The following is a 14,621-nucleotide window of genomic DNA, read 5'->3' as shown; positions in this document are numbered from 1 at the left end:
AGTAGTATGTTTACTCAAACCAATATATGTATGTATAAAAACATTGTCACTTAAAATGTAATCAAAATGTAAAACTTATTAATGAGATATCTTACAATTTTCATAGTAAGTCATCAAAAATCTGTGTATATGATAAACCTACAACATACCTACGTTTCACTCTTAAATGCCTGATCTCTGTTTAGATTTCATAAAAGATCAAAATTAATGGTAGCTTGCAGCACGCCACTGTTCCAGACATGCTTGAAATGTCCCAATAACGAATCATTTCCCAGATAGTTGACACATTGACAAATAATTGATTTGACTTTCATGCAAAATTGCACCAGTTTCAAAACTACACTCTAGTTTTAAAAATCCATTAATTCTCATGTCAACTCGGGCTTATTGAATCCAAAGCAAGAATATAATTCTAGATCTGTCAATATCAACAAATCCTTCCAATTGTTCTTATACTTTTGCAGACAATTTACATTACTCTGTCAACTACAATCTATTTTGCCTATTTATCAAATCATTATCTCCAACTTGTACAATGTACATCTTAATTTACAGTCTCACACCTGTGGATCATTACAAAGAGTGCTTCTCCTGGATACTCATCACCACAGAGAAATTTTTTCTAGAAACAGAACAGACCACTCCCATCACCCTGACACCACAGGTCACCAGCCTGGAGTTGAGGCTTTCCCAATTCTCTCTCCCAAGAAAGACACAGCCACCGTCTGTTTGGCATTCATGTTCCACGGTGGAAATTCCACAAAGCAGAAAGCCCAGCATGTCCCTTCTTCACCTGTATGACATAACAGGTAGCTTCCGCATTAAAGTAAATCACTTTTCTACCGTATAATTAATTGTTTCACATCTCTTTAGTTTTTGAAATTTTAACTCTGCCTGAAAAATCCCCACTCTTCAAAACAGAGAATAGCTAAACTAATCTCATAAGACATCATTTTGAATCTGTTTTTATACTTATTTCTGAGTCACCTGGAATGTGTGTGGCCAAGTATAGTAATCAGTTCTTCCCAAACCCAGGCCCTTGGGAAAGACATGTAATGAAAGGTTTTCTTTAAGAAATCTTCCTGAGGACTCCCATTATTAAAGTGGAATCATTGCTCATGACTGCCAAAAAGTAGAGCTAGCCCACAATGTGTACCAACTGATAAATAGAAACAGAATGTGGTATATTCATGTAATGGGATATATATATATATAGTTCAGCCATAAACAGGAATAGATGTAGTTCGGCATGGATGAACCTTGGAAACTTGCCAAGGGAAAGGAAACAGCTTCGGGAACTACTTCCTGTGTGGTACCCTTTGATTCCTAGGGATCTCCAGCACTGCTGCAGGAATCATCCCACAGGCCATGGTCATGCCTGAAAGGGGTACACAGCATTGTCAAGTGGCCAGCATGCATGTCTGTAACCCCCAATCCTGACACCTCCTCCCTTCCACCAGCACACCGTGGGGCTCTGAAGCTCCTCATATCCAAATGCAGAAACTTACCTCCAGCCCATCCGTCCTTCCTTCCTGCTGCTGGAGGAGACTGGTCTTGATGCAGGTTCTCTACCCTGGCTTTGCTTCTCCCACCCACCTTCTAAGGAGCCTCGCCCACTGCTCTCGCCCTTTCTCTCCTGTCCAGACCCTCTGCTTCACTCCAGCTGTTCAGGCCTCTTGTAGACCCACAGGGTCCCTGGTGTTCCTAGATCCTTCAGCATAGCTTGCCTGCCATGAGGCAGGAGAGGAGCAAGGCTCTTAGCCCATTGTGTTGCCAGCTTTGTGTGGAAAGCTGACTGATGGCTTTGGTCATGAGGTTATCTGCCATTTGCTTACTATTTTACTAATCAGAAAGTACCACATTGATTAGAGTTCACCCTCGTACTTTATTCAAACTTCACTTCTTCAGGTTCACACACAATGTGACCACATAGGTGCAGTTTGGTCATTGGTTCTTTGTCTTTATCCAGGATGGTGACCTCTCTGAGGGCAATTTGCATCTGTGCCCCAGAGCATGTACTAGGAGCTCAGTTAGGATCTGACCAATGAGTAAAAGGAATTCTGTAAGAAAGAGGGAGCAAAAGAGGAAATATGCTTTACTTAAAATTGAGTGCATTGACTTAGAGCTGTTATTTTTTAATTTTTAAATTGTTTGATGGTTTCATATATATATATGGTGGATTTTGGTCATTTCACCCATCATCATCCTCTCTCAGTCCCCTCCTTCCTCACCGTATCCCTCCTTCTTCCTAACAAGGCTTCTTCCTACTTTTATGTGTGTGTGAGAGTGTTTGAGTATGAGTGTGAATTGTTGTGCGTGTGACTATGTGTGTGTATGAGTGTTGTGTGATATGTGAGTGTGTGTGTGACTATGTGTGTATATGAGTGTTGTGTTATATGTGAGTGTGTGTGTTGTGACTCTGTGAGTGTGTAGTGAGACTGAGTGTATATGAGCATGTGTGTAAGGTGTGTGTGTGTGAGAGAGTGACTGTGTGAGTGTGTGTGTGCGAGAGAGTGAGAGTGTGTATGTATGTGAGTATGCATGCATGAGTGTGTGTGTGTGTGTGTGTGTGTGTGTGAGAGAGAGAGAGAGAGAGAGAGAGAGAGAGAGAGAGAGAGAGAGAGCGAGCGCTTGTGGGTTTCATTAGGATTGCTTCCATGGGTGTGGACTTATGTATTGGAGCATGGGCAACTTGCCTGTGACTACATCATGGAAGAAAACAACTTTCCTCTTCCCAGTTTCCATTAACTACCAGCAGCTTCTCAAGGAGGAGTGGGTCCTCAAGAGCTCTCTCATCCGTGATGGAATGTTGACAGGCTCTATCTTGCACAGGTAACCACAGCTGCTGTAAGTTCGAGTACAACAGCCAGGCCAATGTCCACTAGACATCATGCCAGAGAACTCCTCATCCTCTGGCTCTTACATTCTTCCCTTGCACAGTATTTCCTGAGCCTCGAGGGGTTGGGTGATACAATGTCCCATTTAGGGCTGAGCATCCACAGTGACTATTCTCAGCATTTTGACCAGTAATGAGTCTCTGAGGTAACCACTGCCCGTGGCAAGAAGAAACTTCTCTGACCAAGGTTGAAAACAGCACTAACTTATGGATACAAACAAATATTTGGAAGGCACTTTAACATGTTTGTTTAGCAAAGTAACGGTAGCAGCTTCTTCCTCAGACTTAGGATCTCCCCATCATCCAATCCCAGGTATGGACTCCTTCCTGAGGAGCAAGCCTCAAGTCCAGTTGGAATGTGACTGGTTATCTCCACACCATTGGTGCCATTATTGCACTGGCAGGCACGTGTTGCTTGGCATGTTGGCACGCAGGGACTTGCACTAGATAATACCATTGGTGAATTTTCTCCCACATCAGCCTGGCTAGCACATTCTGCCGGGCCTGTCCTTCAGGGAGGAAGTCACCAGTTTCATTTTCCCGTGTCTTGCAATCAATATTTCAGCAGTAGGGTCTGGTGGGCAACCGAGAGCAATGGCAATATCCTGTACTGTTTTGAGGGCTAGATGGTTTTTTAATATACTGTGCACCATAATTCTAAAGTGAACGTCAAAAAATTTTTAATGCAGGCCATGGAAGCAGGACTGTCAGAGGTGAAGAATGAGTTACAGTCACGTGATGACCTCCTGAGGATCATAGAAATGGAAAGACTGCACTTGCATAGGGAGCTGTTGAAAATGGGAGAATGCCAGACTACTCAAGACAACAGGAAAAGGTACAGTTCTCACCCTGGAGAGAAACTTCTCAAAGCAGGATGTATATACATATTCAAGGGCTTCTTATTTGAACTAGAATAAAGTTGGTTTGAATTATCATGCATTCTTTAGGATATCAATATAAACAACAGTGTGGAGCTGGTGTTTAATTATAGATTTTCAGAGAAAAGAGATTTATTCTTTATTATAACAGTTTCTGCTTTAGTTGCTGGTGGGGTGGTAACTTTGCCTCTGCGTTCATGACCTGCAGCTCCATATACAGGGTTATTGCCTGTTCTGGAGAGATGGCTCAGTGGTTGAGAGAGCTTGCTACTCTTCTAGAGGACCCTAACTCAGTTCCCAGCATCCATGTCAAGTGACTCACAAACACATAACTGCAGTTCCAGGAGACCTGATGTGTCTGTCCTCTGAGGGCACCTGCACTCATGTGCACAGACACACATAGATATTCATAATTTAAAATAAGATGAATCTCTTTTTAAGAAGTTATTATTAGCACAGATTTTCCCCCCTTAAGAGCAGACATATATTATGTTTTTCACAACCACTAAAAAGTAGGTCTTCTGAGAATTCTCAGTGTTTGAAGTTCTCAAGAGATGGTCTGATTTCTTCAACAATTCACTGGTGTGGAACTTTCTTCTCAGAATCAGCAAGCTAATGAAAGGAATAATAGGATTTTATAAAAATCTGAATAGCTCAATGATCAAGGGTATTTTATTGAAAGATAATTGCTTTTTAGACAGTAATAATTTCCTCAAAGTTGTAGGACATGATAACATGGAAAGATTGCGCAGTGGTTAGGAGCAATGGTTGCTCTTCCAGAAATTCTGGGTTCAACTTTTTATATTCATAACCATACATGGCAGCTCATAACCAACTCTAGTTTCAGAGGATCCAACATCATTGTCAGGCTCTGCTGGCACTACACACACTAATATGGTGCACAGACATGCATGCAGGTAGAATGCCCATACACATAAAATAAATACTTTTTAAAAAGCCCATGTCAGGCTAGTCATGATGGCACAGGCCTTTAATCTCAATACTAGGGAGGCAGAGGCAGGCAGATCTCTGTGAGTTCTAGCCCAGGCTGGTCTGCATAATGAGTTTCAGTCTAGCTAGTGCTACCAAAGAACAAAACTGGTAATGTTCTCTCCAAACAGCCTGCCTGCCTGCTTTCTTTCTTTCTTTCTTTCTTTCTTTCTTTCTTTCTTTCTTTCTTTCTTTCTTTCTCTCTCTCTCTCTCTCTCTCTCTCTCTCTCTCTCTCTCTCTCTCTCTCTCTCTCTCTCTCTTTCTCTCTTTCTTTCTCTCTCTCTCTCTCTCTCTCTCTCTCTCTCTCTCTCTCTCTCTTTCTTTCTTTCTTTCTTTTTTCAATACACAGTTCCTACGTATTTGGACAACACAAACTCTTCTCTAGTCCCTGTCAAGCTGTATGATCATTTTAGTCTCCAAACTATGTCTTTCTCCCTTGAAGGGACCCCCTCAGATGTCTCATTCTGAGACGTAATGAGCTGCCATGCATTGAGCACGCAGCTTCCCGCCATGGTAGATTATTCAGCCTTCATCTTTCCCACCACAGTTTTTAAATCCTTCCTGTCTGGTTTCCATGGCTGCTGCCTGTCTGCTCTTGAACTTGTTGTCTGGGTTTCTTGAACTTGGACCCTGCCTCTTCTTTATGTTTTATTAAAATGAAGCAGTCCAGAGCACGGGCACAGTGGTTAGTGATGTTTCCATTCGTTCCCAGAACCTTTCTTGATGATAATAAATTTTGTTAGCATTTCCATTTCTTTCTTTAGGGCACAAGCACCATGATCTGACATGTTTTGCATTATTAAAAAAAAAATTCCAAGATCCTTTTCCTAAAATAAAAACCATACCTCCTCTATCTATTTGCATGAACATGGTCATGTTTTCCAGACACATATGTTTTTCCATGCAGTCTCGGAACCTGGCAAGCTCACCACAAAGGGTCAGTGGTCATTCAGCACTGCACCCTTGAGAGTGCTTGGGAAGGATCTAGAAATGAGAACATTCTTTTTTTCTTTCCAAATCATAGCAAGGGAGAAATTTGAAGACTACATTTGAAATAGAATGTTAAATAAAAGTACTCACAACACATTAGTTGGTGAGAAACACAAGGACAGTAGAAAATAGCATGCAGTGTGTACGCTGATTGTACAAAAGCAAGTAATGTGTAATGTGTACTCTAGGCTTATGAGAAACATGTTTCCTTGTATATATGGGGGAGAGGACAACATTCACCGGAAGGCTGACAGTGGTCCTTCCAGGGTCGCTATACAACAGTGGTAATTACACTCACACACTCTGTTGGCCTACATAAACTCAGATGTGGGGAGGGGTGTGTGATAACTGTGATGGTCAGAAAGATCAACCAGCTTAGACACGCGTACCTCAGGGAGACCGCTGGAATTTGTACCTTTTGAAAGATCCTTTATTTCTAATCTTTAAAGTAATTATCTCTCCACCACTGCTCAGATTTGGAGTTGTGGCTTTGTGTGCTTTGTGTTTCTGATGTTTGGAACAGCCTCGGGATGTCTCTGGGAAGCCAGTTATACTCACAGGTGACTCCTGCTGAGTCACAGCAGATTCTAGAGTGGTGAGCTCACCTCTCTTCCTGGAGCTGCCCCCCCCCCCTTATATTTTAGTGACTGGTTCCAGTTTACCACATAGGGAAATGGTCCTCACTAGCCATGCTTCTCTAAGCAACAGGTGGGGTTGTCCTCCCTCAATGCTCCCCCCTCCCCATATTGACAAGTGGCTCCTGTTCCATTTTATTCTGCAAATAGAAAAACAAAAACAAAAAACAACAAAAAAAAAAAACACTAGGCACCTTTGAGTTCCCTCCCTGGCCACACTGTCATTTTCAATGTTCTACAGACTGTGTGCTCCCTGGACTTCTGACGTAGTTCTTCACCTCGGTACATCAGCACTTGATGCTCCAGCAGCTGGGAATATTTCCAGTTAGGTTCCCAAGCTATGTTATTACAAGAAGAAGACTTTTCCTCTTATTCAAAAATCTTATCTACAAGGAATGGAGAGCTAGCTTAGTGGTTAAGAGCACTGACTGCTTTTCCAGAGGTCCTGAGTTCAATTCCCAGCAACTATGAGGTAGCTCACAGCCATCTATAATGATGTCTGGTGCCCTCTTCTGGTGTGCAGGCATATACGCAGACAAAGCACTTGTGTGCAAAAATATATACATAAATACACTTAAAAAACTTATCTCCATATGCAATCCCAGTATGCTGCCTATTTTAATGTATTATTGAAATGGCTATTAACGGCTTCCTTTTCTCCATTAAAACCACTCTCACTCAAAAAGAGAAATATTCTCAGGACTTGGAATTATTAGAATTTGTGATTTTTGTAGCTGCTAGTGTTAACAATATAATGATCAATTTCTACAGCTTCCAAAGACTAGACTAACAATCCAATTAAGAGTTCGCCAAGTGAAGCTAAGTGTTGCTTTACTCTTAATTTGTAGACTTGAATCGTTATGTTCCCCTTCTACTAAAGAACCAGAAAGGAAAAAGAAAGAGTTGTTTTCAATGGTCTCAGATCAACCAAATCATGAAAAAGAATTAAACAAGGTATGGAATATGATGAGATCCACTCTTTCAGCTCTAAAGTCTCTGCATAAAATTGGCTTTAAAACCTCCCTTCACGCTCCCTTCTTTTGCCTGCTGCACTATCTCCAAAAGAAATAATCCACCAAGCAGATGATTCTGATCTCTGTGTGAACACAAATCTTGGGTTATTCTGCTAGCGGGAGACTGCAGATGAAATGTGGAGGCGTGCCTTTGTGAGAGAGGACAGGCAGGTGCTCAGCATGTGGCTGACCTTGGGGGACCTGCCTGCACACCTCATCTAGGATGGGGCAGTTAGTACTGTAGACAGAGTGAACAAACATCTGTCACCCCAGAGAGGGCACTGACTATAGATGGGGGGAAGGATTCCACTCAAGGCTCACTTGGTAAACCAACGAGTTTATTGATTACCCTCAGAAGGGGGCATAGTTACAGGACCATGTGTGATTCAGAGGCAGCTACATCACTGCAGAGACCTGCAGGAGGAGGATGCATCACAGAAGCTGCATCCCTGGGGCTCTTTCTTGGCTGGCAACTCTGCTGCAGTCTCCTAGTCCCATCAACTGTTAACTGCTGAAAACAGTGGCTGGACTTGAGGTACCTTACAACTTTCTGGGCCCCTGGGCCTCACCTTGCAGGGGGTTGTTAGTTTCCTGAGTCTTATAAGCTCTGTTTTCAGTGCCAGAGGGATTGTCTCAACTCAGAGGAACTAGAAACACACCTTCCAACACCCTGAGGTTATGATGGGGGTGAAATGAACCGGTATCTGTTGATACTCCTGTGGCTCTTACTGTGTGCCAGGCACAAACTGTCCAAAGGATTTAACAGCCTAACATCACTCAGTCCTCACAATCATCTTTAAAAATGGGATCTATGTCATCCTCTTTTTGCATTAGAGGAAACTAAGACACAAAGAAGTTGAAGATTCTCCCACATTATACAGTAAGTTGTAGACACGAATTTTGAATATAGACTATCTTACCCCAGAGACTGCATACCTACCTCTGTTAAAATCCATGAGCTAGTGCAAGTCACATGCTTCGAACAGGGTCTGGCTCAGAGGAACACATGACAGATGTGGCCTATGGTGGTTTGGGCCACACCCACATTTCTGAGGGTCCAGAATAAACCAAGAACTCTGCCAAAAGCTAAAAACCCAAGATAAGGAGGGTGTGGGCATGATTCATATGGAGCCTGCGGTTCTTCATTCTCCTACAACCAATATATCTTCTTTGTAATTATTCCCCAGTTGCAATAGGAAATACATTGGAATGATAGATCCTGACTGGGTGTGGCAATTCATACCAATAATCCTAACACTTGTGGATGTTGAGGCAGGAGGACTGCAAGAAGTCTGAGGCCAACCTAGGCTATATATCAAGACACTGTCTCTACCTTTCAGTCCCTTGAAAGACAGATCCTGGCAGAGCTGGCTGAGAACTAATGCAGGTCCAGCGCAGAAACGTGTGGGACAGCAATTGCTGTTGCTCTCCTGTTTTGAACACTGATACCACATAACCTCATAAAACTGATTTTACAAATATAATGTTCAAAAACTGCTCTCTGTTGATATTCCCAGAGATTGTGCCATGGTAAAAGGAGTGACTAACACTGTGTGGAGTTGGACTCTCCTGGAGTTCAGAGGCTTCCAACAGAGTCAGAAACACAGAGTCAAGAATCCTCTGAGTCAGCCTCTGAGGTGGAGGGAGAGATCAAGGCACAGATCTCCCAGGCCCCTAGAGGCCCAGGCAGCAGCGCTATGCAGGGCAATAGTGGATGGCCAGGGTAACTAGCTGCAGCTTCCAGAAGTATCAATAAAGAGCATTTCCATTCCATTGTAAAGACACCAACAAGTGCCATGCACTATGAATCTTGTGAGTGGTTTTTCTTTTGTGGGTACAGAGATGTTTTTAGTCCCTTATTTTGTGATAAAATTCACATTTAAAAAATAGTCATGTCATTGGAAGCACCAATAAATTCATCTCATTTAGAAACACGCTCTGTGTTTACTATCTAACTAAACTAATAAAAAAAAAATCTTAATCCTCTTTCAGAATAGCAAATTCATTTTCTTAATTTTCTGACTTTCATTTTTAAAGAGGACCATGTTAAAGTATACCACAGGGACATAAACAGTAAAATCTAGACTGTCACACTGCAGAATAATATAGCTGATACACTAAATAAACTGTAAGGAGGAAAAAGAGAGAGATGGGAATCATAGAGATTCAGAGGGGGTGATCAAGACAGCCCAGTGGATAGAGGGGCTTGCTGCTAAGCCTGATGACCTGAGTTCCATCCCCAAGAGTCATGGTAGGAATGAACCAACACCTATGAGCTCTCTGGACCTCCACATGGGTGCCACAGCATGCACGTGAACACACAAACAAGTGTAATTTAAAGAGACCCATCATGTATTCTGGGGTTAGGTCTCATCACCGAGACTCTTGTTTTGGGGAGCTGGATAACACACCTCTGGTTCCTATTTGCTGAATGGCAAAGTTGAGACCACGTGATTTCTAAGTCACATTTCTAATATTAGTAATCAGAGCAGGACCAGATAAGGAGTGGGTGGTGCCTAGCCTAGGATGCTGCCCATTGTCCTCTGGACACAGCTACCCCCTGCTTTAGGTCATCTTTCCCTGGGTGTCTGTCCTAAATCCTGGCCATCCCGGTGTGCAACCCACTATGGATGGGGACACAGGTTTGGAAGTGACTGCCTTTCATGAGTACTGGAACTGGAACATGAGATCATGGGACTGGATGAAGAGACCAGACATACCCAAAGAGAGAGCAGATTGGAAAGAGAGAGCCAGATGGGTGAGGTGAGCTCCTAATTCAGTTTCACAAACTTGAAGAGCACTGGCGAGCAGGACAATTTGACATTGGAATTCTGCCTGGCTATTTGGTGATATGGAAGAAGTGATCGTGAAGACACTGTAAAGGTGTTCTTCCAGGAGAGAGGACAGAAAACGAGCCCTTACTCCTTTAGAGATAGACACTGGGTTTTCAAAGAGGAAGTTTAGAAGAGTCACTTCTCACCTTCCAAGTGTCTGAGTATATTCATGTATGTCTCTGTGGATTTTCTTGGTTTCCCTCTCTGGCCTTATTTCTTGGCACACAGGTGATCAAAACACTCCAGGCTCCCTCAGTGAACACAGCTCTCCGGCCCCACCCTTGCTGCATTGTTTGCCTGGGAGTTTTCTCCTGGCTTTCTGGCTTCCATCTACCCTTCAGGATTTTGGGAAGACTATCCTGATATAAGCCAGGCTCTCCACCTTTCAGCTGGGCTAGGCACCCTCCAGGGCATTCCTCAAACTTCAGTTACTACCCTGTGCTGTAAATGTTTCTTTTTCTTCCCCTGCCCCATATGCATGTGTTCCACGAGAGGGCTCACTGTGTACTTTATCTGTGACTCCCAAAAGTGAGAAGCAGTGGGTAGTCTTTACAACGATGCTGGGGAGTGTGACCAAGGCGGGAGTAACAGGAATAGAGAACAGAAGATCCCAGAGGTGAACTGGGCTAGATTTGGAAAGTTGGGGGTGGTGAGGAGTCCAAGGCCTACAGGTCCTGTTAGGAGGTGAGTGAACATGACTCCAAGGGGTCGTGAGAAGCCGGGAGGACAGTCTAACCAACACAGTGTGCTTTGTTGCTTAGAGGTTGAGATGCAGTGTGGAGTCACGCCAGCACAGTGGGATTTACACTTCATTTCATTTTTTTAAAAAATCTTTAATTAAAGCCAAGAACTGTGAGTTCTAGTCTCAGATCTGACACTTACTTTTGTATGATTTGAGCAAGTTGCTTACCCTCCCTAGGTCCTTTTTTTTTTCCCATAAGAAGTTCCTGATGGCCAGACTTGGAGGTGTACACCCATAATCCCAGAACTTCAGAGGCCAAGGCATGAGGATCCAAAGATAATGAACAGTCTGGGCTGTGGAGATAGACCCTGCCTCCAAAACAAAACAAAGTAACAATTTCTGTCAAGTCTGTACCAAACCTGAGTCAGTAGCGACACTTTACACATGACAAGAAAGCAATGGACATTGGGGGTTGGGAGGAAACTGTGGACTTAGCGAGGTGCTTGTCGGTCAGCTCTGGTCAGGAAGGGGTGCCATGGGCCGCAGACGTCCTAGGGCAGAGGACTGAGGGAGTCCAGCACGAGCTGCACTGCTCCGTGAGTGAGAGGGTTCGTGTCTCTGGGTCATCCTCACTGCAGATGAGAAACCAGCTCTATCAGGAGGAAGACCGAAGCTCCGAACAGGAACGCATGAGGAATGAGATCTCCGACCTCACCCAGGAACTTCACCAGAAAGAGATCACTATAGCAACTGTCATGAAGAAAGCTGCCCTTCTGGAAAGACAGCTAAAGATAGAATTAGAAATAAAAGAAAAAATGTTAACAAAGCAACAGGTATGCACGCAGGAAAGCACGCTCGAGGGCTGGCTCCCACTCATGCCCAGTGCCCCTCTTAGCCCTCCCCTCGACTGTCAAGAGCCTTGGGTGCTCAGGGTTAGTGTCTGAGACGTGGTGTCAGAGATGCTTTGCGGTGCCTCATAAAACCCTGTGCCATACCACAAAGCATCATCAAAGAAACTAAAGGCAGGGCGTGCAAGTGTGATTAGTCCCATGCTGGCATTCTCCTGCAGCTGTCTTCCCACATCACATGTACCCTGCTTCCTTGGCCGGTGTTTTCAATAGGCCCTTTCCACTAATGCTTCCCCGCCCCCCCCCCCCACACACACATTTAATAGACTGCCATTACTGTTTTAAACATGGGGGCTGCAGACTAAACATCCATCCAGCACACAGCTTGTCCTCAGAAACAAGCAGAGATTGTGAGGTTCATCCATTAAAGGACACTCATGCACACCCTCCCTCCCTATTTAGTCTTTAAATTTCCCTGCTCTCTTACGAATAACCAACTTTTGACAGCACGGGCTTTATGGCCTTTTCATTCTAAATCTAGGTGCACAAAACATGAACCAAAACAATCTGCATAAGAGCAGTTAAATCATGAGTATTTACAAAAGCTGGAAAGAGTAGGCCCCTATCCAGTCACAGGCCTTAGACTGCACAGGCAGAGGGCTGCTCACATGGTAGAGTGGGCCGCGGCACATGAATGAGACTCATTTTCATATGGCCGTGTTTCCTAGACTTTGTCAATGAAATATATTCTGTAACTTACAAAAGTAAATCTTTATAAAGCGAGAGTTTTATTTAAAAAAAAAAAATGAGCCTTAGCTATACAAAAGAGCAGGCCAGGGATAGAGGCACACGTCTGTCCTCCCAACCTTCAGGTATATCAGGGAAAGAAAAAAAGAAAGATACAAAATGAAGTCATAGGCAGGCAAGGAAATGCGGCCAAAACACCAGAAGGAACAAATTAAGCCATACACTGCTTGCTGTAAAAGTTAATCGGGCGTTAAGAAGCGTAATGAGCAGTCTCTTCAAGAGGGGTTTTAAATCATGGCTCTTCGAGCTATATTTCCTATACATGAGAAATGGAATTTCAGACTTGTTGGGAAAAGGTAAATCATTATTTAAGTGTTTAAATCCAGCACTGCTCAAACAGGAAGAGAGGCCAGAAGAGGGAACAGGGGACCCTGATGGGCAGTTCCCTTTCGCCACCACAGAAAAGGCTTTGCACCCATGTGACAGATCTAATGAACAAGATGAGGAGTTTCACGAGTGTCTCTTATCTACTAATCTTTCAGGTCTCGGATATGAGATACAAAGCTGTCCGAACAGAAAACACACACCTGAAAGGAATGATGGGAGACTTGGACCCTGCACGGTACTTGGTAATGCGCTGAATTCATTCCCCGAACAGAACTCCTAGGAGGTGGTTGTCTGGCCAGGGCTGACCCTCTGTGTGGTCACTGAGCACACATGCCAGAGCTGGGTGCTATCTTCCCATGCTCAGGCTGGGACACTTGTTTAGGGCTCAGTTCTGATCACTTCCCAGACATGCAAAACATGAAGTTTCTTGATTTTTAATCCCCAAACCCTATATTCTAGATGGCCCAACTTCAGTGCCAACCTTATGCTCAGTGAAGCCCTCCCGCAAACCCAGATCAGAACGATTTGGCCCGTCCTTCCTTGTATTTGGCTCTGACTTGTTTTGTGACTTGTCCCTTTCAACTGGATGACAAGCAGGAGGTTGGCATAGCCAACAGCTCAGCACATCCGGTACAAAGCAAGCGTTCAGCACTGTTGACTGAATATGTGAATTAGCCCCTGGCTCTACCTGGTCTCTCAAACAAGTGAAATGACTCCAGGCCTCTCGATTCCCACTGTCTGATGTGGCCGCTGATGGTTGGTTTTGAAGAAGAACTTTCTTTGGTTGAAATATTGACATATTAGCATTCCTTGTTATCTTTTCTTATAGTCACTCAGAGAAAATCCTACCATTGTTTTTTTTTGTTTGTTTGTTTGTTAGTTTTTTTAAACTGTTCAAGGAACAGAAAGGGTAAGATAGGAAAATTTAGGCATCATGGTTATGTAAGCTGCCTGTCCCATTAGCCATAATGTGAGCAAGTAGGTTGAGGCCTCGGCCTGGCCCCTTCTGAAGCCAATGTTGTATTCTATCATGTTGTGTTCCTGTTCTCACACGAGTCCATATTCCAGCATGAAGACAGGAGAAGCACCTGGAAGCACCCTCCCTTCTCCCTTGAGCGTGGTTGTGGACCCTGTGACCGCAGCACAGATGGATAAAAAGGGAAGATAAAAATGTCTCCCTACCTGCTACATTAAAAACCTGCCTGCCATCTCTGTCTTTTCATTCCCTAACATGGAACACACAAGTTAAATCGGCTGCCAAGTGTCTGTCTGTCTGTCTCCTAGGTCACCTCAGCCCTGCTGAGGGGCTTCACTCTGCTCCTGTAGGCCTTTAGCTTTGTTCACTTATATTATTTGTTTTTTTAAGAACTAAAATGCACAAAGATATATAAAGCAGCTGCTAATTACCCACACCCCTTTCTCCAGCCCTACTTGGGCAGCAGAGGGCTCTGTGGCAGCCAACAATGGTGGCTCCAATAGTTTTTTCCTGACCATTCCCACAGATAAGGTGGGAGACAGTCTCCTACACCATAGATGTGAAACTCAAGCATTGCCCAGAGCTGACCTCCAACTGTGTGTGTGTGGACAGCAGTACAAGTCAGCAAGTCCTAGGAAACTTTACACTATCTAAACTGCACATAATTGTCTATGAGTTAACCATAATGTGCATGCAGGTGACTTCAAAGCACATGTTTTCCTTGCTTCTGCCTTTCCATCCCCT

At 43.8% G+C, this 14,621-nt stretch overlaps 1 protein-coding gene across 5 annotated transcripts in view; it reads left to right on the top strand.

Moving 5' to 3' along the window:
* Deup1 (deuterosome assembly protein 1) overlaps positions 1–14,621 on the top strand; it is a 50,326-nt gene that overhangs the window by 15,595 nt on the left and 20,110 nt on the right. For 2 of the 5 annotated variants that reach the window (XM_036193697.1, XM_036193696.1), the window contains 4 exons: positions 3,586–3,731; positions 7,239–7,344; positions 11,558–11,752; positions 13,057–13,143. In XM_036193697.1, coding sequence (XP_036049590.1) covers positions 3,586–3,731; positions 7,239–7,344; positions 11,558–11,752; positions 13,057–13,143 — 534 coding nt within the window. Of the gene's footprint in view, positions 1–3,585; positions 3,732–7,238; positions 7,345–11,557; positions 11,753–13,056; positions 13,144–13,969; positions 14,111–14,621 lie in introns of those variants that run through there. The other 3 variants (XM_036193700.1, XM_036193698.1, XM_036193699.1) reach the window with 3 other exon arrangements.

Source organism: Onychomys torridus, chromosome 7 (genome assembly GCF_903995425.1).
Source record: "Onychomys torridus chromosome 7, mOncTor1.1, whole genome shotgun sequence".
Lineage (NCBI taxonomy): Eukaryota > Metazoa > Chordata > Mammalia > Rodentia > Cricetidae > Onychomys > Onychomys torridus.
Note: the sequence above shows the minus strand (reverse complement) of the source record. Positions and strands in the feature narration are given on the sequence as shown.